The sequence below is a fragment of the Thermobia domestica genome, chromosome 11, assembly GCF_964235325.1.
Source record: "Thermobia domestica chromosome 11, izTheDome1.hap1.1, whole genome shotgun sequence".
Lineage (NCBI taxonomy): Eukaryota > Metazoa > Arthropoda > Insecta > Zygentoma > Lepismatidae > Thermobia > Thermobia domestica.
Window position 1 is genome coordinate 198318501 of NC_137464.1, and position 25449 is coordinate 198343949.

At 39.5% G+C, this 25449-nt stretch overlaps 2 protein-coding genes across 2 annotated transcripts; both read left to right on the plus strand.

Moving 5' to 3' along the window:
- Positions 1-3409: 3409 nt before the first annotated feature.
- Positions 3410-5969, plus strand: LOC145665416 (uncharacterized). The gene is made up of 2 exons (XM_081732721.1): positions 3410-4318; positions 5124-5969. The coding sequence occupies exons 1-2, from the start codon at positions 3410-3412 to the stop codon at positions 5967-5969; spliced, it is 1755 nt and encodes a 584-aa protein (XP_081588847.1).
- Positions 5970-16015: 10046 nt separating this feature from the next.
- LOC145665417 (uncharacterized) lies at positions 16016-20302 on the plus strand. Its single transcript, XM_081732722.1, has 2 exons — positions 16016-16108; positions 19556-20302. Exons 1-2 carry the CDS (start codon positions 16016-16018, stop codon positions 20282-20284), a joined length of 822 nt encoding a protein of 273 aa, XP_081588848.1. The 3' UTR covers positions 20285-20302.
- The last annotated feature ends 5147 nt before the right edge of the window (positions 20303-25449 follow it).

Consider the following 25449-nt stretch of genomic DNA (forward strand, 5'->3'; position numbering starts at 1 on the left):
ATCGCTTTTGACAAACGACTTAAATACATATTAATCAATCAACCAACCGAAAAGTATCCTCTTAGATTCAGAGAGCTTTTCTATATTTCTCTTTATTAAAGGTAAAGATAATTGAGGTTATAATCCGGAATTTTGAAATCCATTTCATATCCTTTATCAATAACACATTTTTAGTACAGAGTAAGCGGTCTTACCCTCCTTCCTACATGGGGCGGGAGACCCGGGTTCGATTCCTGGCGGGAGCTCATGTGGTTCGGATTCCACGTTAATCAGTAGGTCCACGTCTCATATAGCCTCGATGCTGAAAAGGGACGTTAAACTCAAAATCAACTCATGTGCGTCGGGATCTGGCGCCCCGATCGCCCAGTTCTTCGGAACTGCAATCAGCCACTGGTCCCCCAGGTTGGGGGTTGTGCCGGGCCGATCACCCGGCATTTAAAACCTGCGATCGAGCGTCGTTAAAATATAAGCCTCGGATATGGACTGCTCTTTCTCGAAGACAACCTTGCTATGGACTGGTTTTGCTTTTGGATTTTCTTGGATGACGCTGGACCCGGGGCCGTGGGACGGAGGAGTGCAGCGCATGCGCACCCAGCAGGACCGGAAGGAGTGATGCCCTGAAAGGGAATGCTGGGAGTCTGCGGTGCGGGAATCTCCAATGAACCATTGGTCCGTCCCCTTACACGGTGGGACGTGGGTCCTCTCAAAAGTACCCATCAGTCGGCGGTGCAAGTGGCTCTTAGCGTGTCACAGCTTAGCTTGCTGACAAGGGTCATGCAGGTAGGACCTGCCAGCCTCGTTGGCAGCTTCGAACCACGACGGGGAAGCTGAGAGGATTTTGGGCTTTTTTCAGTTATGGCTTCGCATCAACCACACACCCAGGATAGAGAGAGAGAGAGGAAAAGCTTGGTCTTGCACCAAGATATTTAATTATCAAAGACAGATCAACTGACACAGTTGGAGCCTTGGGTAAATTGTCACCCTTTATAGTTCATCGTCAGCTTCATCATAGAGCCACAGGAACGTTTCCTCCTGGACATATTCGTAAATTACGAAATGGGACGCTACTTGTTCAAACAACATCAGAAAAACAATCTCAATTACTTTTAGCTAGTACTCAGCTAGGACCTGTTCCTATTCTGGTTGAGCCTCATCGGCAGTTAAATACTAGCAAAGGAGTCATCACATGCTTCGATTTGAGAGAGTTACCAGAGGCGGAAATATGTGCCGAACTTACGGATAGCCATGTGACAGACGTCCATCGAATTACTACGAAGAGAAATGGTACAGTACAGCCCACGGATTCCTATATCATTACTTTCGCTCTACCTGACCTTCCAACGCATTTGAACGTTGCTTACCACCGTTTGAAGGTCCGCCCGTACATACCACTACCCTTACGGTGCTTTAACTGCCAACATTTTGGCCACTCAGCCCCTTCTTGTCATGCCTCTGCCATTTGTGGCAATTGTAGTTCCGCAGCTCATAATCCGGCCCCATGTGCGGCCCCATCGAAGTGCGCTAATTGTAAAGGTGGTCACCCAGCTTGGTCACGTGACTGTCCTAATTTTATGGCTGAGAAGAAGATCCGTGAACTGATGGTAATCGAGAAGATCTCCGCAGCTGAGGCTAAACGAAGACTACAGCCAAAAGTTACCTTCGGCACCAGTTTCTCTTCCCTTCTAAAGACCAGCAGATCACAAGGTACTCAGACAGTCAATTCTGCTACCCAGACTGACGTTGAGGTTCCCAGTGCGCCAGTCTCTTCCAAGGCGTCCCGTACCACTGCTTCTTCTGTGAACCCAGGACTATCCCGCACGAAGCACCGATCATCATCCGCTTCGCAGCCTAAGCTTCCATTGAATGATCATTCGCCTCCACGAATCGTTAAGCCAATTCCTGCTTCTCAGCCTCCTGCCGCTCCGGCAGCTGGCTCTATCTCGTCTGCCTCTAATCACTCCATAACCCAGTTTTTGAAGCAGTCAAACAGCCAGCCTCCTACCAAACCCCTCACTAAGAAGGAACGAAAAAAAAATAGCTCCAGGCTCAAGCTTCCAAGGCTGCCTCTCCCTCCTCCACAGCTTCTTCTATCAAGGCATCGAAGAAATCTTCACGCACCCAGTCTTCTAGCCCACCTGGGGTGAAGAAACAGAAGCATACGTCACGTAGTCCACCTAGTGATGACGAGTCTCATATGGATGATATAGTGGAGGAGGAGCTCGATAATTTTACCCTTGTGGAAGGCCGTGAAAAAGGCAAGCGCAGTACCTCGCTTCTTGTTCTCGATGCTCGTTGAACATGTCTCTTCTTCAATGGAATTTAAATGGCTATTCCACTCACTACGAGGAATTTAAGCAGTTGACATTGTTTCATCCTACCATATTCTGTCTTCAGGAAACGCATTTTACCTCTACTAGCAACTCAGTTCTCTCTGGTTACACTGTATATCGTCATGATCAGCTTACTGCAGGTCGTGCAGCAGGTGGTGTAGCAATCGGGGTCTCTGATGCTTACCATTCTGCTCTCATCCATGTGAATAGTGCTTTCCAGCTTATAGCTGTTTGTGTCTTCTTAAGACAACATGTTACTTTTTGTTGTATCTACCTTACGCGTCATGACGTCTTTACTGCTGTCGATCTTGAACAGATTGTCCGACAGCTTCCATCCCCATTTCTGTTTATGGGTGACTTTAACTCCTACCATGCACTGTGGGGCTCTCCTCGTACTGAGCCGCGAGGTCAAGAGATTGCCACTTTCCTTGACAACACAAACTCATTGGCTCCTCAATGATGGCAGTCCCACACATTTTACTACTGCTACTGGTACCTACTCTCATTTGGTCCTCTCCATTTGCAGTCCTCAACTTGGTGCCCATCTTACTTGGCGCGTGCATGATGATCTCTGTGGCAGTGACCACTTTCCTATTCTTGTGCATGGTCTTCCGCTCATCCATTCTGCTCCGTTCACTGCCTATAATCTACGTCGAGCAGACTGGGATAATTTTTCCACCACTTTTCATTTCACTTTAGAACCTCGTTTTACTGTTGATGGTCATTGTGAGGCCTTTCAGCAGAGTATCCTGGCAGCTGCACACGACTCTATTCCTATCTATGCTGGTTCCCGGTGTAAACGCATCGTTCCCTGGTGGTCTGAGGAGATTCGTGACGCTATTCTGGCCCGACGTCGAGCACTACGTACTTTTCATCGTGCTCCTACAGCTGATAATTTGGCTTAATTTAGTCTTCTTCGTGCTCGAGATCGCTATCTGATTAAGCAAGCTAAGCGTCATAGCTGGCGCACTTATGTTTCTTCTCTTACTGCTGGCAGCTGGCAGCTCTGGTCGCAAATTCGTCGTCTACAGGGACATGTTTCCTCCGTTGCGGTTCCATCCCTTATTATCGATGGTGTAATGGTCACTGATCAGGACAAAATTGCTGCTGCATTTGGTCGTCATTTTGCTGATGTATCCAATTCTACTCACTACTCAGCTGGATTTCTCACTTATAAACAACGCACCGAACATACGCCACTTCAGTTCCGCTCTGCAACCGCTGAAGCTTATAATCTGCCTTTTACTACTGCTGAACTTGCTGCTGTTTTGGATTCTACGAAGGACACGGCACCTGGTCCTGATGGCATCTGTTATGCTATGCTCAGGCACCTGCCTGACGATGGCAAGCAACATCTTCTTGACCTGTACAATCGCATCTGGCTTGAAGACTCCTTCCCCGATGCCTGGCGTGAAGCATACATTATTCCTATTTTGAAGCCTGCTAAACCTGCCACGTCCAGTGGAAGGTACCGCCCGATCGCCTTGACTAGCTGTTTGTGTAAACTTTTGGAGAAGATGATCAATACCCGCTTAGTCTGGTTTCTTGAACACCATGGCCTCATTTCCAATCTTCAGTGTGGCTTTCGGCGCTTCCGTTCCACTACTGATCATTTGGCGCATCTTGAAAGTGCTATTCAGGATGCATTTCGTCATCAAGAACATCTAATAGCCATCTTCTTTGACCTTGAAAAGACCTTTGACACCGCTTGGCGATATAGCATTTTGCGGCAACTACATCTCTGGGGCTTAAGTGGCCACTTGGCTCTCTTCATCCAGAATTTTCTCCAACAACGTTCTTTTAGAGTCAAGCTTGGAGCTACTCTTTCTGCTCCGTTTCCACAAGAGAATGGCGTTCCACAGGGTAGTGTGTTGAGTGTCACATTGTTTGCTGTTGCAGTGAACAGTGTGATGTCGCAGCTCCCCCTTCTGTTCATGGGCTGCTTTATGTGGATGACTTTACTATCTACTGTCGCTCATGTGATCTCCGTACAGTTACTCGCCAGTTGCAGTTAGCGCTCAACCGCCTTCACCGATGGTCTACCACTACTGGTTTCAGCTTTTCTCTCACCAAAACACACTGCGTTCATTTTTGTCGCCTTCGTCACTGTGCCTATGATCCTGAGCTGTTCCTTGGCTGTTCTCGATTGTCCTATGTGGATCATGTTCGTTTTCTGGGCTTGGAGTTTGACCGACGACTTACCTGGGCTGTTCACAATCGAGACCTGAAGTACCGCTGTCTCCGCTCCATGAACTTACTACGTTTGGTGTCCCATCTTTCGTGGGGTGCTGACCATGTGGTGATGTTGTGTCTATATCGTAGCCTCATCCGCTCCCAATTGGATTATGGCTGTGCTGCATATGGTTCTGCTCGACCTTCCATCCTACGTCATCTAGATTCTGTTCATCATCTTGGCCTTCGTTTGGCGCTTGGAGCCTTCCGAACTAGCCCTATTCCTAGTCTCTAGGTCAAGGCTCATGAACCATCTCTTTCCCACCGTCGGGACTGCCTGCTCCTGCGCTATTACATTCATATCCGTGCCGTACCTGACCATCCTTCGGCCTTTGCCCTTGAGGCTGGTGCTCGCTATGACAGATATCAAGCACGACCTACTGCTACCCGGCCTTTTGGCATTCGTGCTATAGACCTTGGGGCTTCTCTTGCACTCGATGTCCCTGCCTCTATACGTTGGGCCTCCTGCCCATTCCTCCATGGACAGTTCTTCCACCAGTTGTCAGCTTTCATCTAACGCAATTTAAGAAGTCTGTTACCAGCAATCAACAATTTTGTCAGGAGTTCTTCTCTTTTCTGGATGCGTACCGTACCTACGCTGTCTTCTACACGGATGGTTCGAAGCATGAAGATTCTTTTGACTGTGCCTTCGTCACGGATGATCATAGCGCTGGCTTGAAGCTCCATCCTACTTCCACTGTGTTCACTGCTGAATTGGTTGCTATTCTGGAGACTCTGCATTATATTCGTCGACGCCATCTCCGACATGTTCTCCTGTGCTCTGACTCCAGCAGCGCTTTACATAGTCTCACGGATGTGTCAACTGTACACCCTATAGTTCAGCAAATTCTACTCTCTTGCCATTCCTTACGACTTGCAGGTTGCGATGTCCAATTTTGTTGGGTGCCTGGCCATGCTGGTATTCCAGGGAACGAGCGTGCTGACCGTGTTGCCAAAGAAGCTGCCCTTACAGGACCTGAGTATCCGTCACCGCTCCCCAGCTCTGATATTCGCCCTGTAATCAACCGTCTTCTCGTTCAGCGCTGGCAGACAAACTGGGATGAGCACCTTCAGAATAAATTGCATGCTGTCAAGCCGCGACTTGGTGTTTGGGCCACGAGTTCTCGTCCTTCAAGACTGGAAGAACGACGATTGGCACGATTACGTATCGGGCACAGCCATCTGACCCATGGCTACCTGTTACGTCGTCAGAACCCGCCTTCCTGCACCCAGTGTGGTGCATTCCTGACCATCCGCCACCTTCTTGTGGAATGTGTTCCTCTTGCTCCTGAGCGAGCCCGCCTTGGCTTACCAGCTGATCTGTCTACCTTGCTTGGAGACGATGTCCAGATGATCCAGCAAGTTTTCACCTACTTGCAGCTTTTGCACGTCTTGCGTGATCTGTGAGTGCATTTCTCACATTTCTTTTAATTAATTTATTTCTGCTTTTATCTACTGTTTGTGTTTTTTCATGGTGGTTTTATGCTTGTCATAGCATTTCCTTGCTTTTATCTTCTTTACTGCACTGTCATATTCATTACTAATTATGGGCTGCCCCACGTGTGTGCACCTATTGCCGAGCTGCCCCGGCAAAGAAGATTAACATGCTGTTGTGTACTAACTCATCCTTGTGTTTGTGTATCGAGTTTGCACATTTCTTGAATGCTATGACATTTTAATTCATAAATGACCGAACACCTTTTACGTACTCCAGACTTTGCTTTTACTTTATTATATCTGTGATACTATGCTTTTTTGTTCTTGGGTACATTTTTCCTGTCAGAGAAGGGTGCAAAAGACCTCGATGTCGACGCGCCCATATAAACCCTTTCAATCAATCAATCAATCAAAATCAACTCAACCTCCTTCTTACAGCTGTTCGTCCAACGAATGAATCATATTCTCGCTACTTTGGGGCTTATGGTGACCGCACCAAGGAACTAGCGAAAGAAGTATTCACAATTCAAATATGTTTGTATTAACCCTGCAACTACCATACATTTTTACACACATGTTCTACCAGTCGGGTCCAATGGATCCTAATTAAGAATCGAGGATATGGAGTAATTTTATGAGATTTTCACATTGTTTTATTGTGTGAAAAAACAAATACAGCGCAACAAATTAACTTTCATGAAGAGAATAAAATTATTGAAAAGTATAATCACGGGTCCAATGGACCCGCTTGGTAGTTCTCGGGTTAAGTACCATACATTTTCATTAGATTCTGCTATGCTTGTCACACAGATTGTATCGGTCGGGAAAAAGACTATATTAGTATTTCCCGATGATAAATGCTGAAAACCCAAAAAAAAACCTTTGGAGGGGGCGGTCGCCCCCTCCGCCCTCCCCGCGGATCCGCCAGTGGTATATACTAAAATACTATCCACAGAGGGGGAGATGGTTTTCAATTTTTAACATAAACGTCTGGTGGGGTAATGTTTTGGAAAGCAGAAACCTGATTTTTCATTACATTAACCCAGGTTCTAAGGCATATCAGGATTTTTTCTTGATTGCCAATTCTTGTCAGAAGCAAAAACACGTATGGTTGCTAGTTAAACGAATTTCGTTGTGTTCGGAAATTAAGAAATCACATAGTAATTCTTGAAGTATGATTCTTTGAGTTGATTTTGAGTTCAACGTCCCATTCAGCAGCGAGGCTACATGAGACGTGACTCTACTGATTAACGTGGAATCCAAACCACTTGAGTTCCCGCCGGGAATCGAACCAGGGTCTCCTGCGCCAAAGGCGCATACGCTAACCGCTTAGCAACGAAGGAGCTCAAGTATGATTCTTTATATTGATGTATTAAAATTTTATTTATAAATTACTCTGCTGCTGAACGGGACGTTAAATTCAAAATCAATTCAACTCATAAATTATTCTACAAGAATCCTTCATTATCTAAATAAGTTAATAATAAATTTGTAAATGCGTGTTTACTTTCATTTGCTTTCTAATCTACTACATATTTTTTCTTAGTTTATAATTCTGCAATTACTTTTTTTTTTAAAAAAAGAAAAAGGTATCATTATGTTGGTCTGCTTCAGCACAATCCCGTAATTTAAATATATGAAAACATAAAAATGAATTCCATTTGTTACTTTATACTGTAATAAAATTCAGAAATCTTTCCTAGTGCGAAAAGCCTTCTTGTTCACTAAAATCCGTGCTGCGTTGCAGGAGCACTGCACCGATCAGAGCCTTTAACTTCTGAGACAGGGGAAAGGAGACTTAACATTCGCTCCAATTGCCACGCTGAAGAAATCTGGTTGTTGTATGCGTGCTGCAGCGCAATTTAAATTAGAGACTCTTGATGGGCTGTTTTCTCGTCTTTGAAAACGGATTAATGGACTTTACAGATATAGAAGTAAAAAGAATATTATTTAAAATATATATGAGAGTAAGAGAAAGTAAAATTTTTCATTTTTTACTACTACTGTTAATAATATTTTTTCTTGAAAAAGTTTGGTCGTTGCGCAACGCTACAACACTAACATTAGCCGCCACTGGACTGAATTTTAAAATGTCGCCTACGAAGTCAGCAGCATCAAAGAAAGAATAATCAGCTTCTGGCTATAAACAAAAAAGAAAAGGCATGTTTTCCTGTGAAGTACAGACGCCAAAAAGTATGTGGATAGATTCAACAATTTTTAAGTCATGGTTCAACGAAGAGTTTGTGCCAAGTGCTAAAAAAAATTCTGATGAGAATAATCTATACCAACAGGCGGTATTTAATTTGGGACAATGCTCCAAGTCATCCCGATGAATGGAGAAATCTGAGCTATTTTACCCCCAAACATAACGTCGCTAATTCAACCGATGAATCAAGGAGTTTCAGTTTCCACCCATGTAGACTTTTGAAACGCTTATTGGAAGATCTACAAAATAACATAACAGTTCCCGAAAGCCTAAAAGAGGTTAATCTAAAAGATGTTGTTTATTGGTTGGCAGAATCTTGTAACGATGTGAAAGAATCTACCATCCTGAAAAACTGGAAACGTAATTTGCCAAATAATGATAGCACAAGGATGGTACAAATTCAAGGATCTCAAACGATAAAGAATTAGGCAGTACCGAAAGCAGTAACCAATGAAGATGTGAGTGATTGGATGCGAGATGATGAACTATCTGATGAGGTCGTTGTTAATTTAGTCAGACAAGATACGAGTTCAGATGACAATGAAATGGTAAATGTTGAAAGAATCAGTTATATGGATGGTTTAAGCGCGATCGTTAAAGCACTGCTCCACATCGGACAGGAAGACTACAAGGCACTAGCTGATATTATGAACTTGCGATTTATGTGCAATATAGCAGCCAAAAAACAAGACAGCTTAATGAATCAGAAGACTATGAAACACTATCTTAAAAAATGATGTGTATGCTAACCAGCACCTTATTTGTATTGTGTTTTACTTTGTATATACATGTCTATATCAAACTTGCATTTTATTTACTGTATTATGATTAATTCCTTAGGTATGTCTATGTACTGTATTGTACGTGCGATAAAAAATAATAAATACAGTAATAATCAGTGGCGTATTTACGATTTTGTTTCGGGAGGGACTTTGCTAACTTTCGGGGGGGGGGGGGGAGCTTTGCCTGAAAATGTGAAAATTCTGCAAGATATTTCATATACTTGACTATAGTAAGTAAGATTTCGGGGGCGCTTAAGCCCGGAATCCCCCCTAAATACGCCACTGGTAATAATAAATAATTTAATAGAAATAACCAACAATAATATTACTAAATACTGTACAAATTTTTTCTATGTATCCATGCGCTTTAACCGAGCTTTTGCTTATCCGAGTTAGTTCCGGTCCACATTAGCTCGGATAATCAGATTCTACTGTATAAACATACTCCTTTCATCCAGATTGTACACAAAACGGAATTTTGTGAAATGCGAGTTTTAAAGGTAAAAGATGATGTCTTTTCGTTCAGCAATCTCGGAAATTGTCAGGTGTAGAAAATCGAAATTTTGTATAAATGTTGTCAATCAACCCCAGAGTTCTGACCTTGGAAAGGGACTTGGAGTTTTCTCAGTTCATCAGGTCTCCGAAACTCCTATACGTAGGAACTTGAAATCTCCTACACTCTAGGTTTACAACACAGTTAAAAAACGTTCTAGAACTTCTTTCGACGTTAACCATATCTCCGAAATATTTCGGTATTTGTAATGTTATAAATGTCTCTCCAGACAGTATACTGTGTGTAGGATGAAATTTCCTAAAATTTAACACTTAAGAGGGTGAAGGAGCTTCTAGCTATTGGAACTTCAAAAATTTTTACGATCCGCTCAGGCAAGTGAGCTTTGTGGTAGGAAACCGTGTAAGTGTAGTTTTTCCTTGGTTCTCCCGTTTCATTCCACTTTATTCATTCTACAATTTCAGTCATTATTATTACCGTCTCCATTAACCCTGGGGCAGGGGTTAAAGTGAGGGGAACGCGGGGAGACGTCGTTACCCCACTTCCAGAAAATATCTGTGGCGTCCCCCCACTTTCTAAACAAATTACTATGGACAAAGATAGGTATGGGGGGACGGCGTGAAATCATGCGTTCCCCTACCTTTTCAAATCCACTTTTACCTCTGTCCTGGGCCATAATTGTGGGACGTTAAAATATAATGCAAATACATTTTGAGTAACGCCACTTCAAGGGGCGTTTGTTACGGTACGTTAAAATAGAAAGCAAATAAATTTTGGGTAACGTCGTTCCAAGGGTAATTTGGTAGATGTTTCTCCATTGTTATTACCATTTTCTTAGAAGCTCTCAGCATACAAGGACGCAATTTCTATACTACCTAGTAGGGGCGGATCCAGGGGGGAGGCGATCGGGGCGATCGCCCCCCCAGAAGAGGAAACTTTCTTATTTTATATATATAAATAAAACCCATCCCAAAGTTTGGAGCCCTTAAAAGTAGCAGTATGATAACCCACCGCCCCCCCCCAGAAGTCGATTCTGGATCCACCCCTGCTACCTAGGTATATATTTGAACATCGATGATTTCTTTAAAAAAAGAAGAAAAAATATTGGGAGTTCAAAGGTAAAGCTGAATATTGGGAAATTGTGGAAAAACTTTTACAGGCCCGAATCTAATCTATGGGAGAAAAACATCATAATCCCATGATTTGCTTACAGGCAAAATACTTAATAATAATAATAATAATAATAATAATAATAATAATAATAATAATAATAATAATAATAATAATAATAATAATAAAGTTTAATACACAACTTGAATATCTAATTAGCTAAGTCAATTCCACTATTTTGGAGACTGGACAAAGTCGTTTAAAGGGCCTTTTCGAATATTCATTTGAGCAAAAAATTCCATGCAATAGGAAAAAATTTTCTATTACGGGTGCTCTGACAAAATACATTTATAGATAAGTGTCTCTGAAAAGAAAAAGAAATTTGTGGGTGGTGGGAATTGATTAATGATTTTACCAAACGCTTTGCATGAATTGGAGTGAAACCATCGTTTTCCAGTGCGAGATAGCATTTGGAGAATGTTTAAAAGTCATGAAAAACTATTTGCGAGAGATTGTGTAAGGGTATACGTGAGTGAAATAAAATCAAACTATCATCAACAAGTATTTTGAATATCTTTGAAGCATTATTCACAAATCTTATTCTTTCCGTGTGAAGAACGGTCATTTTCCTGGTATCTTTATGATTCTATAAACATGTTCCACTAATGTTTCCAACAGTGATTATCATTATATTGGTATTAGATATTTATTTTTGGAAATGTTACTGTTGAAAGCCTAAAAGCAATTTTGTCTTTTCTGAAAAATATTTTTTGAAGCAAAAATCCAATTGAATACAAGATGATTAAAATATATATGTACAAGCAAATAACAATTAAGTTCGCGCCATTATGGTTTGTATAAGAAATATTGAAACGTGTACAGTATATTTGTGTTTTCTAGTGTTGCCAACGATACGAAAAATTTCTCGTCTCGTTTTCGAGAAGAGAATAAAGACGCGACGAGAAATTTCTCGAATCTACTGGACAATACTAGTTCACGCAAGTCTTAATCTTAAATCTCAAAAACTGTTCTATAGTTAAATGATTCATGATATTAAAAACTATAAATTGATAGAGCATTTATGAACGTTTACAGTACTGGGACTTATTTCAAATAAATGTATTTCAAATACCTATTTAAAATACAAAATACAATTTTGTATTTTATATTTTAAATACCTTTTCAAAAATTCTACATATATTTGTACACTTCCTTTGTAAAACTATGGTTGTTTAGCAGAGAAATGAGTAATGCAGCATAAACATTTGATTTTAGACTTCATCCATATTCTTTCTTTTCTATAAAATAATCAAGTTCTATCATTTTTTTCTGATAATGTAAGTGGCGGCACTTAACAACTTACTTATAGTCTGTTTAGATGCAAAATAATACCGACTCAATACTATATAGGCAAAGCGTCTTGGAGTTGGACTCCTCAAACTTGGTGCCCCTCCCAATAAAAATTTCTGTGTCGCGCGCCTGGCTTTAATGCATAATCGTTAGTCGTTAAATTGCAGTAATTAAATTAAAGATAATGAGTAATACTGGCTGGTCAGATATTGTGTCAACAATAGAAAGAAACAATAGAAGTTTCTTTAAAATTATAAAATTTTGAATTTGCTTTATTTGTTGTAATAATTTAAAAACCTATTTCCATAAAAACATACAAAAATGACTATACACATGCCTAGAAGATAAACGACAGGTGAGTTGATAATAATTTCTCTCTCTCTCTCTCTCTCTTTTTTTTTTTTTTTAAATATTTTAATTAATCCGTTTGCAAAATTTACTATAAAATGTTCAGAATTTGGATTCTTGGAGGAAAAATAATACGTATGCGAGATTTTCAATAGGTAATATTTTTCATAACTAATAATATATAGGGCCTAATCTACGACGAAGTTTGAATCACTGCTTTAAAATTTTTTAGTAAAGTATCCGTGTATATATGTAGCTTTATAGCTGAATATTGTGAAATTTGGCGGTAATTCTCATATGGAATTGGATATGATTGTCCTAATCTAACAGTTGGGAAGATTAACATAAATGTAGCTATAGACCCTAATAGGGATTAGGAATGAACGCCACTATTTAGAAAAAATAGGCGTAAAATCTGGTAATTATTGAAATAACAAGGAGCCTTTAACACTCAATCTCATACTTTTTGAGGACAAGCGTGATTTGTAGGTATATATATAAGAGGATTAATTAAAATTTCGTGGCCTGATCTGCAAAATTAGAGGCATTACTGCTGTATCGCTGGACCAATCTGAAAATCGAAAAAAGTACCAAAATGTACTGCGCTCGGTTATACTTGGTTGGATTACGTTATGTTACGTTATATTACGTTATTAGACGTGTAGTTTTATTATACGGATCCATAATATAAATAGTAGTAGTAGTAGTAGTAGGAACGGGTTAGAAGCTCCGCAGGGGTTCGTTGGGTTCTGTTCTCGACATGAAATAGGCAAATTAAAGACGCCCAAATTTTTCTGTGCATTTTACAGTCTATGGATCCGTATAATAAAACAAGTGTACCTCTCCCGCGAAATAGTCCATCCGCCTCCACATACAGTGCCGCTTACAACATCAAAAACAATAAGCAAATACAACCACATTCTTAACTTTTACTATTCCCCTTACCTGACTTTCACTCATTCTTCCTCACAAACTTAAATAAATTCTCCAATTGACCCGGTAAATTTCCTAAAACTGGTCCGGCGATGCAGCAGTTAACCCACATTAGAAAATATTTGGAAAAGTTATGTTTAATTTTTCCACGTAATATCCCTTGACTGAGAAACATTTACGCCACTTCTCCGGTAACGCTTCTATACCATTTAAAAAAAAGTGATTCCTCGATCCCTGCAAAATATTTCAGTACAGCACTTTTCACCTCTGCATCCGAAAAAAATCTCTGACCCCTCCCCCCAAAATTTTCAGATTTCTAAACAAGTGAAAGTGCGAGGGGGGTAGATGAGACGAGTAGGGGTGCGGCAACAGTTCGAACCCACAGGGATGAATTTCTACCATGGATACAAGGAACGTGTGAACGCACGCACTGTCCTGGTAAAACCACACCTTTCTTTGCAGCATTCCTGGCCTTTTAGTTCTGATTTTCTCATGCAAATGTCGCAGAAGGGTGGTAGTATTCAGGATTGACAATCTTTCTCTTTCGAAGAAACTAATCAGGATAATGCCCCTAGCATCCCCCAAAATTGACGCCATAACCTTGTTTACTCATAAAACGTGTTTGGCTTACTTTGGAGCAGGAGATAAAGGTTGTTTCCATTGCTTCGATTGTTGTTTTGATTCCAGTGTATGATGCTGTATCCATGTCTCATGCATATTTACAAATCTGACAATAAATTCTTCCGGATCACTTGCAAACAGTTACAAACAGTGAGTCAATTTCGTGTTCAACTGAAAGTAACTTGGGTACCCATCTCGCAGACACCTCAGGAAACCCTAATTCCTTTACAACCATTTTGTGCTCGCTCATAGGAAATATCTACAGTCTCAGCTATCTCTCGGTTTGATTCTGCGGTCATTCAAAATCAGGTCACAAATTTTATTGACATTTTCTGTAGTGTTCGATGCTGAAGGCTTGCCATTGCGGGGGTTATCTTCAATGCTGTTTCTGCCACGTTTAAATTCAGCTATCCACTTTTTCACCACGGGATATGAAGGCGAGGAGTCTTCTAGTGCCTCTACCATGTCCATATGAATTTCCTGTGATGTTAAGCTCTTTTTATGCAGGTATTTAATGACAGCTCGATGCTCGTTTTTCTCTATGTGAAAAAGTTTCGTCACTTCCGCCGACTTAGCGCCTTACAAACTCCTCCCTTGAAAATAGAGAAGTGAAATTGACAAAGTGGATACATTTTTCACGATAGATGGTGTTGATATAGCTGTGGGTTAGCTGTGCAAGCGTGTTTATACTATTTAATTAAATTGAGTATCCAGCAAGATGTGCATTTTACAATTCTGTGGTGGTTTATTTAAGAGGATATAGGGCTGAACATAATTACACTGGCTGTCATAAATTAAGCAAGAAATGGATACTCAGGTATATAAGGAAAGTAAACGCATGCTGGTGAACGAACTGTTATTGAAATTAAAGAAACACCTATTTTATGTCATACAGCAAGGAAGTACACTCGTGGGGGAAAAATTATGCTGGACGGCGCTGGCACTGTAACTGGAGAACTTTGGAACCGCAAAAGGATGGTTTACTGACACTAATAAGGGATATGATCACCGTGCATAGCAATACAGGATTCAAAACGCCATCTCATGCTGGTAATAAGTACCAGCTTATTTGGTATGTGGGTCCATTGTTAACGAAGAGTCCGTTGAAGATCTTGGAGAATTCGTGGAGGAGGTATAAGGCTTACAATGCGTTGCCCTAGAGCATCCCACATGTGTTTGATCGGATTAAGGTTTTGGGACCTCCATGGCAACTCCATTCGTTGAATATGGTGTTGCTCCAAGTGCTGATGGGCCAGTTGTGCTCTATGGGGACGAGCATTATCGTTCTGTAGAATGAATTCCTGACCTTTAGCACGTGCAAAGGGTACAACGTGACGATTCAGAACGTTATCCCTATAGCGTTGAACTGTCATTGTGCCCCGCGTGAGAACATACAGATCGGTACGTCCTCCAAGCAAGACGCCACCCCACACCTGCACCACCATATCTATCGATTTCAAGAATATTGGATGTATGATAACGGGTTCCTGTTTCTCGCCAGACCAACTTGCGTCGAGAATCACTGTCCAGAGAAAATCTACACTCATCAGTAAAGAGAGCTAACTGCCATTGTTCCTGGATCCAATTCACATCCGCTCTTGCCCAATTTAATCGCTGCCTCTTGTGACACTGGGTAAAGCTTACAGACACCATTGGTTTTGTTTGGCATACAACGCACCTTCGTAAAGTCGCTTGCGTACTTTACTCGTTGATATAGGACGTCCAGTGGCAGCAACAACCTCCACACACACTTGAGTTGCAGTTGCTGACCTGTTTCTTCGACTTAAAAAATGGATATATCAATCATCCCTGGCCGATGTCACACGCGGTCGACTGCCACTGTAACTTCTCGAAGCATATTGCGGTCTCTAGAACTTGCTCCATAGTCTCGGTTCAGACGTGCAGAAAAGTCTGTTGCGGGCCCGCAACAGAGTTTTCTGTTGCGGACCCGCGCGAGCCGGAAATACATTGGTTCTTATCATTCATGCCACACGTACAGACTTTCCCGCACGACTCTGCTGCGGAACCGCAGCGGGCGAAAATTGAGTTGCGGGGACTGCTGGCTCGCAGCGTGTCCGCACAGGTGTTGCGGGCCGGAAAACCATTGCTGGCAATGAGTCAAGCCACACGTGCAGACTTTCCCGCGCCCGCAGAAATGGAAAGCGAAGAACTGGACATAGAACTGTTAATTAACGAAATACAAAAATATCCCGAGATATGGAATTTAAAGTGCGAAATGTATAGAGATAGAAATAAAAAACGGGATGCATGGAATAAGGTGTGTGAAGCCTTATGTGAGAAATTCAATGAAAAAACAGAAGAAGACAAAAACAGCATTGGTATGTAGCTATTATTATTACTTTTCAATGTAGAAAATCTAATATTCACGTAGTATTTACATTTGATTTTCGTTAGCGTCCCTTTTCAGCAGCGAGGCTATGAATATTTTTTTTTTTTTTTTTGTGATAACAATAGACAACAAATACGCTTGGAGAACAAGCCTTTATTGTTAATGCAGTTTCTTTGACGAGATTTCTTGTCACTCACTCCGGAGTGAACCGACTGTTTACAGTATATCGTACATTGCATTATACTTTAGGTCGAGATCACGTATTATATAGCTTCTGTGCTCAAAAGGGACGCTGAAGTCCAAAACAACCATCAACATAATAGCAGTACAGGAAAGAAAGAAAGAAAAAAAAAAACAGTTTTTCGGCTGACAATTGTTGTCTTTATTTGTTAATTGACTAAATCAAAAAAAAAAAATAGAGTTAACACGAAAATTGTTGAACATCAGGGTACTCATATGGTTAAAAAATAAAAAGCATGCTCGAAATGTAACAGAAATATTTTTGTTCCTCGTACAATTGATAATATTGTGCACGACGTTGCTATTCTAGAGATAACAACTGAATGTTTTCTTACATAAAGAACAACTTAAGCAAAGTTATCTTGCCATGGAACTCTACCTATGTCGCTTACAAAATAATCAGCCCACCTGTTTCTGCTTTCGTTTGCTGCATTGCCTCCTTGTGGTGTGCTACACGTATTGGAGATTTCCTCAAAACCTTCTATCGTTAAAGTATCTTCAAGTTTGTATCCATCTCTACTACGGACATAATTATGAAGTAAACAACACGCCTTTGTGATAAGTATAGCAAAATCCACTTTTACATTGATTGGTCTGTGAAAAATCCTCCATTTATTTGAAAGAATGCCAAATGTATCATACATTCAACGTACCTACGAGCGCGACTTAATCTATAATTAAACACCCTCTTTTTCTGATTCAAAAATTTTCCAGCGTAGGGGTGAAGAACATTTTGTGACACTGCAAATGCTTCGTCACCCACAAATACGTAGAGTAGAGTAGGCCCATCAGTTCCAGGCAGTGGTTTGCCTTTTGGAATATTGAGTGTGTTCTTTACTAGTTCTTTGTTGAATTTTGAATTTTGAAATATTGAACTGTCAGAATTTTTTCCGTAGGACCCTATATCAACATATAAAAATTGATAATTTGCGTCAACCACAGCTAACAAGACCACAGAATAATAATGTTTATAGTTGAAGTAGAGAGATCCACTCATCTCAGGTTTTACAATTCTAATATGTTTTCCGTCTATTGCGCCAATGCAATTAGGAAAATTGGCCTGGACTTCGAAACGCGACGCAATCTCGAGCCAAGTTTCTTCTGTAAATTGGGGAATGCATTCTTTTCTTAAAGTGTCCCAAATAGCGCTGCAAATCTTTCTTACAATTATGGATACTGTAGAACGCCCAAGTCTGTAGAAATAGTGTAAGTCTACCAGATTGCATCCACTTCCCAGATATCTGAAAGGATGAATTAATATATGTTTCACACCAAATTATCTAATATGTAACATAATTGAATCTTGGTTCAAAAGATCGCGGACAAACATCGCCGATGATCAAATTAAAAAGTAGCCAACTAACACGACTTTTGCAATGTCGGGGTAATAGAGAGTAATAAATAAATAAATAAAATAAACATCAGTTTAAAGTCTTTATTTGACAAAAATTATTACCTATAAATAACAGAGATTAATAACATTATTATTGTTGGCTAACATATATGATCATAATACAACATTTAGGAAGTTTGTATATGTATGATATAGATAGTATTTACTCTTACAATGAAGTCAACATTTTAAGGAAATTTTCAGATTTTAATTTAATTACTAAAACTGAAACTGAATAACGTTTTATGCTTTGAAAATTAAATCAACAATAAATCGATTATTCTTTTTAAATGCCGAAATATGCTTCTGCGAAAAATACGTTTGAGCGCATTTACTTGGAACTGATAACTAGATTGGCGAAATTTTGTCCGCGAACTTTCGTCCGTATACAGTCACATAACAGTCCAGGCAATAGGGGATTTTAGCTGGAAAGATTCATGGTAGTTCTGGAATTATTTTATGTTTACACTTATTTTATGTTTTTTGGGTCGCTGAATTTGAATTTTTAATTTTCCATCAAAAATTCTCTCCGCAACCTCCCCAAGTTTTGAAAAAGCTCCCCAAGAATAGTTTTTTTATTTTTAAAAAATACTTCTCTTGTTCTTTTCGAAAAAACTCCAGAAATTCGGAAAGTAGACAACATTTGTAACAAAAAATATTCTATGACATTTTGACGTACGACGAATGGGGAGCATGTTAGCGCGCCTCTAAATTTTCACTTCGGAGCCGAGGAGCTACATATACCTTAAGTTATCCACTCCGCTAAATCATTGAGCTCATTCGTGGCTAAGCGGTTAGCGTGGGTTCGATTCCGGCGGGAGCTCAAGTGGTTCGGAGTCCACGTTAATCAGTAGGTCCACGTCTCATATAGCCTCGCTGCTGAACGAGACGTTAAACTCAAAATCAACTCCGCTAAACCACTCGCGTCAGTTACGTTCGCTCTGAAAGTAGTTTTACTTGATGCTTTTTGAGTTGTTAAATCAGAATATTTAATTTTCCACCAAACTTTCCCAGCGAAACCCAACCAAATTTTGAATAAAATTTCTCGAAATGTAGCTCAGCGGCGTCGAGGTGCAAATTTAAAATGAAACGAAAATTTTTAGTTTTACGTCCCACTGTTATGCCGGTTAGGCTAATGAAGACGGTGATTATGAGAAATGAATGAAATGGTGGAATGAAGAAAGTGGCAGGAAACGGGAAAACCCCGAGGAAACCCACGTACACGGCGTTTGTCCACCACAAAGATCACTTGGCGGGAGCAGGGTTTGAACCCGGGAACCCATGCACCAGAGGTGAACGCTCTATCACTGAGCCACCACGACCCCTGAGGTGCAAATTTATAGGCGTGCTAGTGCCCTATGAGTTTGTCATAATTTAAAATGTCATAGAATAGTTTTTTGTTCCAAATTGTGTCTATTTTTCGAATTTCTAGGTGTTTTTTCGAAATAACAAAAACACTAAATTTTTTAAAGAAAAGACTATTTTGAGGATACTATTTCAAATTTTGGGGAGGTTGCAGGAGGCGGGAATTTTTGATGGGAAGTTAAAAATTCCGGTTCAGCGATCCAAAATTATAAAGTAAGCCTATTTCCAGAACTATCATGATTTTTTCCAGGTAAAGTTCCTATTTGGTTTATTCCCTGGACTGCAAATACATAATAAAGACGTATTATTAAGTAGTATCTATACAATGCGTAATTTTTATAGGTCAGAAATACGTCAACAAATGGAGAAATATTCGAGACCAATTTCTCAAGTATGTTCGGAAGAGGACTAAATCTGGCCAAGGTGCAGCCTTTGGGAAACAATACACTTATGCACGCCATCTTAATGTCTTACTACAGTCAGAAGGAACTGAATTAGCGCAATCAACTCTCGATGATGAAGAGGCTCTTTCAACTGCTGAATCTCCTTCAGATGTCAATATTGAACCAGCAACACACTCAAGCAAAGTCACAAAGGAACCTCAAACAAAACGAAAAAAGAATCTGGAATCATGCCTAATTGATTACCTGAATTCTCCCGCTCCTTCATCTGTGACTAAACCTGATGATGATAAAGCCTTTTTTGATTCGTTATTACCTGCCGTAAAGTCATTTACTTTAGACCAGAAACTGGAGTTTCGAAGCGAGGTATTAAAACTTATTACAGGAATAAGATCAAGAAATATACCGAGTATTCCATCTCAGTACCATTACCCCTATCCTTCCTACACAGCCCCTCCAAGTTCCTGTGGCCCGCCACATAATCGATTGTATCCTTCCCGTCCTGAAACCTCCTTTGAAGGTGGGCATTCACAACAATCTTTTCATGGAATTGTGCACCGACAAACTATGCCGCAAACCATTTCTGCAGATGCCTATCCCATTTCTCCTGCAAGCTGTGCAACAACGCGTTCTCAGGATGAAAGTAGTGATTCCATAGATGTGTATTCTTGTTAGCTTTTAGGTGTACTCTAAAATCGGGAAGATAGACAACTCACATACTTTATGTTTGCTTATTCATTATAAATTTGGCAAGACTTTTAGCTGGGTGGCTATCTTCTCTCTTATCTTCGGTTTCAGTTATTTTTATAGTTAGTATGTATATCATTTTTGTATTTGGCATTTAGTGACTATTGAGCTTAGACCTTCATATTGTAAATAAGACAAAAGAATATCAAACTATTGCGAGGGGTTTATTACTTAATTTTGTATCACTATACCTTATGGAAGAAGTTCTCAAAAATTTAATTGATAAATATCTCAGAAGAAAAAGAAGAAAGTCATGTTTATGTTTACTGATTCAGATTCAGGTCATTCATAGATTTGAACAACTTTATTGTTTTTAGTTTTTGTTATTCAGGATAATTAAAAGCTTTTTTATATTAATTTTTGCAAAGATAATTATCATCATACGAAATTCCTTGACCTACTGCGTCCGTTATATAATTGTCAATCATATTTCTTGAATGTTGGCTATCACTTTCAACTATATATATATATATATACTTTATATATATATATATATACTATATATATATACTTTAATTCGTTTTTTTAAAATCGTTTCCATAAATGTTTTTATACGAAACTAGCTGGAATACCAGTTCAACACTCACGGATAATAGGTTTATCGAAAATATTTGAACCTTCTTTCCCTTAAGGATCGCATTTCAATGAAAGTGAAATTAAAACCCCATTATTTTTGGCATAAATTTTGAATTCCTCTACCCACTTAGACTGTAAATAAAAAGCAGAAATTTTGATATTACATAAATGGCCGCCCTTTCTCTCTTAGCAGCGGAATCTACGAAAGTCTTGAATCATGTTCCATTGTTTTTATATAACATAATATTTCGAATTTCACATTTTTAACTTAGAGACTCACACACTCGGTACTGTGTGAATAAATAAAGCAAAATGTCACAATTATAAAAATGTTTCCTTTTTCTCACCTTAGAAATGGATTATTCGGAAATACTAAATCCATTATTTTTATTTAAGAGTTTACATTAAGAATTTCACATCTCCAATTTAAGCGAGTCCTCATATTGAACACTTTCTCAATATATAACGGGAAATGTCATTACTATAGGAATGAAATGAAATCCTTGAGTTTTACGTCGCACGATTATACCGGGTAAGCTAAAGAAAATAATGATAATGATGATAAATGAATGAAATGGTGGAATGAATAAAGTGGGAGGAAACGGGAGAACCCCGAGAAAACTCGCGCGCACGGTGCTTCTCGCACCACAAAGCCCACTTGACGCAAGCTGGGATCGAACCAGAGGTGAACACTATCACTGAGCCACTGGACCCCACTACTATAAAAATCCCCCATCTCCCCTTCAAGAGAAAATTTTCAAAGTCACTGAAACCTGTGCTCCATTATTTTTATTATGAGTTTACATGCCGAATTTTGCATCTCTAACTGAAGCGAATCCTCATATTCGGTAATTTATGAATAAATAAAGGGAAATTTTACTATTATTGAAACGCCCCCTCTTGAGCGGGATGTTCGGGAAGTCTCAAATAAATGTCTCATTTTTAATTTAAAGCCACCAACTATGTCAAAAAATCGAAATTAGTCACGCAATTGTTAAACTATGCCAGTGGCCGCTAATAACATCGGAAAATGTCTATGAATAGGTCTTCGAATGTTTAACTTTCTGTGCTTTTACAAACGATAATTAGTTAACATAATTAACTTACCTTAATGTAACAGCCAACATTTCAATTGGTGGTATCGCAAGTCTCATGAAAGTATTTTCTGCTTTAATTTTATCACTTATTTTCGATAAGAGTTCATCAAATGAAGTGATGCTCATGCGAAAATAATTAAAGAACTTTTCTTCGTCATTGCGCAAATCAATAAACATGGAAGAAAATGCACCTTTAAGCAGTCTTGAGCTTACGTAAGGATGAACCCAATATCGTCTCTGTTTCTTCCTTAGGAGTTTACTGGCTAATTGTAAGTTTTCTTCTTTCACAGCACAGCACGTTTTCTTCTTTCAATTTCCATATTCATTCAACTGCAGCTGAAAATAAAATGAGCTGTTTTCTATGTCTATGTGAAGTGGTTGGGCTGAGACGCCCGCACGAGTCTGCTGCAGGTCCGCAGCAGATTTTTCTGCACGTCTGAACTGGTTGATCTTTGACGCCCGCACGAGTCTGCTGCGAGTCTGTTGCGGGCCCGCAACAGACTTTTCTGCACGTCTGAACCGGGCCATAACCTGCTGACCACTGTTCGATCAACATTGAGTCACTGGGACACGTCTGTCTGACGCTGCCCTGCTTTCAATCTTCCTATGGCATGCCAACGTAATTCATCCGACAAATGATGCCTCGTTGCCATATTCGCCTGTTTCACTCCACTACTTGCTTCTGCACTCTACCCACACTGTCAGCCAACAATTCCATGCGCTCATGTAGTCCTCGCCTGTACCTATGAAGTCGTGTGAGGGCAGCATAATCGTCAGTTCTCCCGCACAATGTTTCCCCGATCATTCGTCAATGCTCGTTGTATTAAGATATTCATTTTCTTTACATTTCATCCCCTTCCTCCATCATTTCTTTTTTATTGCACATTTTGTCTGTTGCTTAATTTATGACGGACAGTGTGTATTGAGCATGAGCTTGTCTATAGTCTCGGATAGTTGTTGACAGATTTCATAGAATATTTTTATTTGGAGGTTAAGGGGGTCCTTTGAGTATTCAGTGTTGTTTTTTTTATTATTTCTATTTAATTCTTAAATAGCGTGTTATGAGGCGTTTATTTTTAATATGGCGTTATATTTAAAATGTTCATAACTTTGGAGTAGTGCCAGTTTCGGTTGCTCACAGTCAGAAGGTTATCAGCCACTGTGGGTTGTAGCTGATTAGGCTTTTTAAAGTTGACCATTCAATACTTAATGACATAGACCTACGTAACTCATAGACCTACATAGACCTACGTAATTCATCACAAAGAGAAGGAAATAACCGCAATGCAGTGTTGGGTAAGTTACTTGTAAAAATGTAACGCGTTACAAGTTACTTTACTTTCTCTTAAAATGTAACGCGTTACTTGCCCCAAAAAAGTAACTGTTACTTTACTTCTAAAGTAACGCGTAACTAACGCGTTACTTTGAGGTCCGATACTTTAAATATGTGAAAAAAGTATTTCAATTTTCCGTACTACTATTACTACTGCTATAATAGTAATAATAACAATAATAATAATAATAATAATAATAATAATAATAATAATAATAATAATTATTATTATTATTATTATTATTATTATTATTATTATTATTATTATTATTATTATTATTATTATTATTATTGCACGTTCTGAATCGCTTTATGTAAATGCAAAGACAAATTCTTACTTGATATATGAACATTTTTATATAATGTAACATTGATAAAAATGCCATACTGCGTTACTCGTAGGGATGGGCACGAGCGAATTTTCTTTGAAACTCGATTCGACTAGAAACAGACATCTTTGATCTCGACCCGAAAATTCGGCTCGAAAAATTTCCTGCAATTCGACTCGAATTGGGGTCGAGTTTCGAGTCGAGTCGAGCCAAATCCGGTGTGTAGTTTCGAGTACATTCTTCAAGTATATTACATACACAATATAATTATTAGCAACGAAACTACTACTACTTATATTATTATTATTATTATTATTATTATTATTATTATTATTATTATTATTATTATTATTATTATTATTATTATTATTATTATTATTATTAATTATAACAACACTGTATATAAACATGAAAGATAGGAGGTTTTGTATTTGAATACTAAAAAACTAGTTGATTTCCAACTTCGGTAGTCGTGAAGTCTAGGAGTCAAGGACATTGTTAACGAGCTTCTGAATTTGGCTTGAGGGTCTAGGATGAGTATTCGGGCTCGAGCCAAACACTGTTAAAAGTTATAGGGCACTGGCCAAATATCTTCAAAACTGCTCGGCCCGGGTTTAGAATTGTCAACGACTCGAGCAGCTCGGCCCACAGCTCATTCACTATCGACACGAACCGAGAAATGAGCCGAGCCAACAGCTCACCCAACCGACTTGGCTACAGTCCTCGGCTCAGTTGAGCCAAACCGAGCAAATGGCTCATCCCTACCAAACCAGCTCGAGCCGATGTTTCACCGCATTCGAACCAGCTCGAGCCATCTTCTCAGTTGAGCCGAACCGAGCTGAGCTTGTTATAAAAAATCTCTTGTGGTCTCGCTATTGAGACGAGATGAGATGCGAGCAGTGTCCCCTCTCGTGAGCAACACTAAAAGTATTCCATATTACTGTTTAGCTTACATTTCTCATGGCTTTCGCTTTCCAGTGTAATCAGGCCATGATTTCAAAACGAAATGAAATGAAATGAAATCTTTGAGTTTTACGTCCCACGGTTATGCCGGTGAGGCTAAAGGAGACGGTGATGATGAGTAATGAATGAAATGGTGGAATGAAGAAAGTGGGAGGAAACGAAAGAACCCCGAGAAAACCCACGCACACGGTGTTTATCCACCACAAAGTTCACTCGAGCGAGACATTTATCAAACTCGACTGGACTTGAAACTCGACGCGAAAAACTGAATCGGCTCGGAACCCGACACCAGAATATTACCTTTGACTTGACTCGAAGCTCGACTGTAATTCGAGTCGAGTCAAGTTTTAGCTTGACTCGTGCTCATCCCTATGCGTTAGAAAAAATGGTTGCTTATTATTATTCTGCTAAACTAATTATATAATAATAACAATATTGTTATGTAAAATTAAAAATACAGAATATAGACAAACATTGCACTACAACTAATAAAATGAGGGCACATGAACTGGGGGTGAATCAAAACTTGCTAGTAACTCTAAAATCGATACATGCTTTTTAAAGCTAGTTTCAAACTCTATAATCAACGGGACTCTAGGATAAGCAAACTGATCTGAAAGAACTCCAATATTGCATACCATCAGCAAACTATTTTCTAGTAACAAAGTAGGCCTGCTTATCAGAACACAGTTTATTCATATTAACCCCTTACTGTATATCGTTATTTATGGCACCCTACTTGTTGATAAAAATTTTCCGCCGGAGCACTTCAGACACTTTACTTTTAAATTCTGT

Excerpts from the sequence above, each read along its gene's own strand:
- LOC145665416 (XM_081732721.1), top strand. The coding sequence starts at position 3,410 with ATGGTCACTGATCAGGACAAAATTGCTGCTGCATTTGGTCGTCATTTT. Across the intron at positions 4,319-5,123 it reads CTGTCGCTCATGTGATCTCC|GAGTTCTTCTCTTTTCTGGA; the intron begins GTACAGTTACTC and ends CAATTTTGTCAG.
- LOC145665417 (XM_081732722.1), top strand. The coding sequence starts at position 16,016 with ATGGAAAGCGAAGAACTGGACATAGAACTGTTAATTAACGAAATACAA. Across the intron at positions 16,109-19,555 it reads AGTGCGAAATGTATAGAGAT|AAATACGTCAACAAATGGAG; the intron begins AGAAATAAAAAA and ends TTTATAGGTCAG.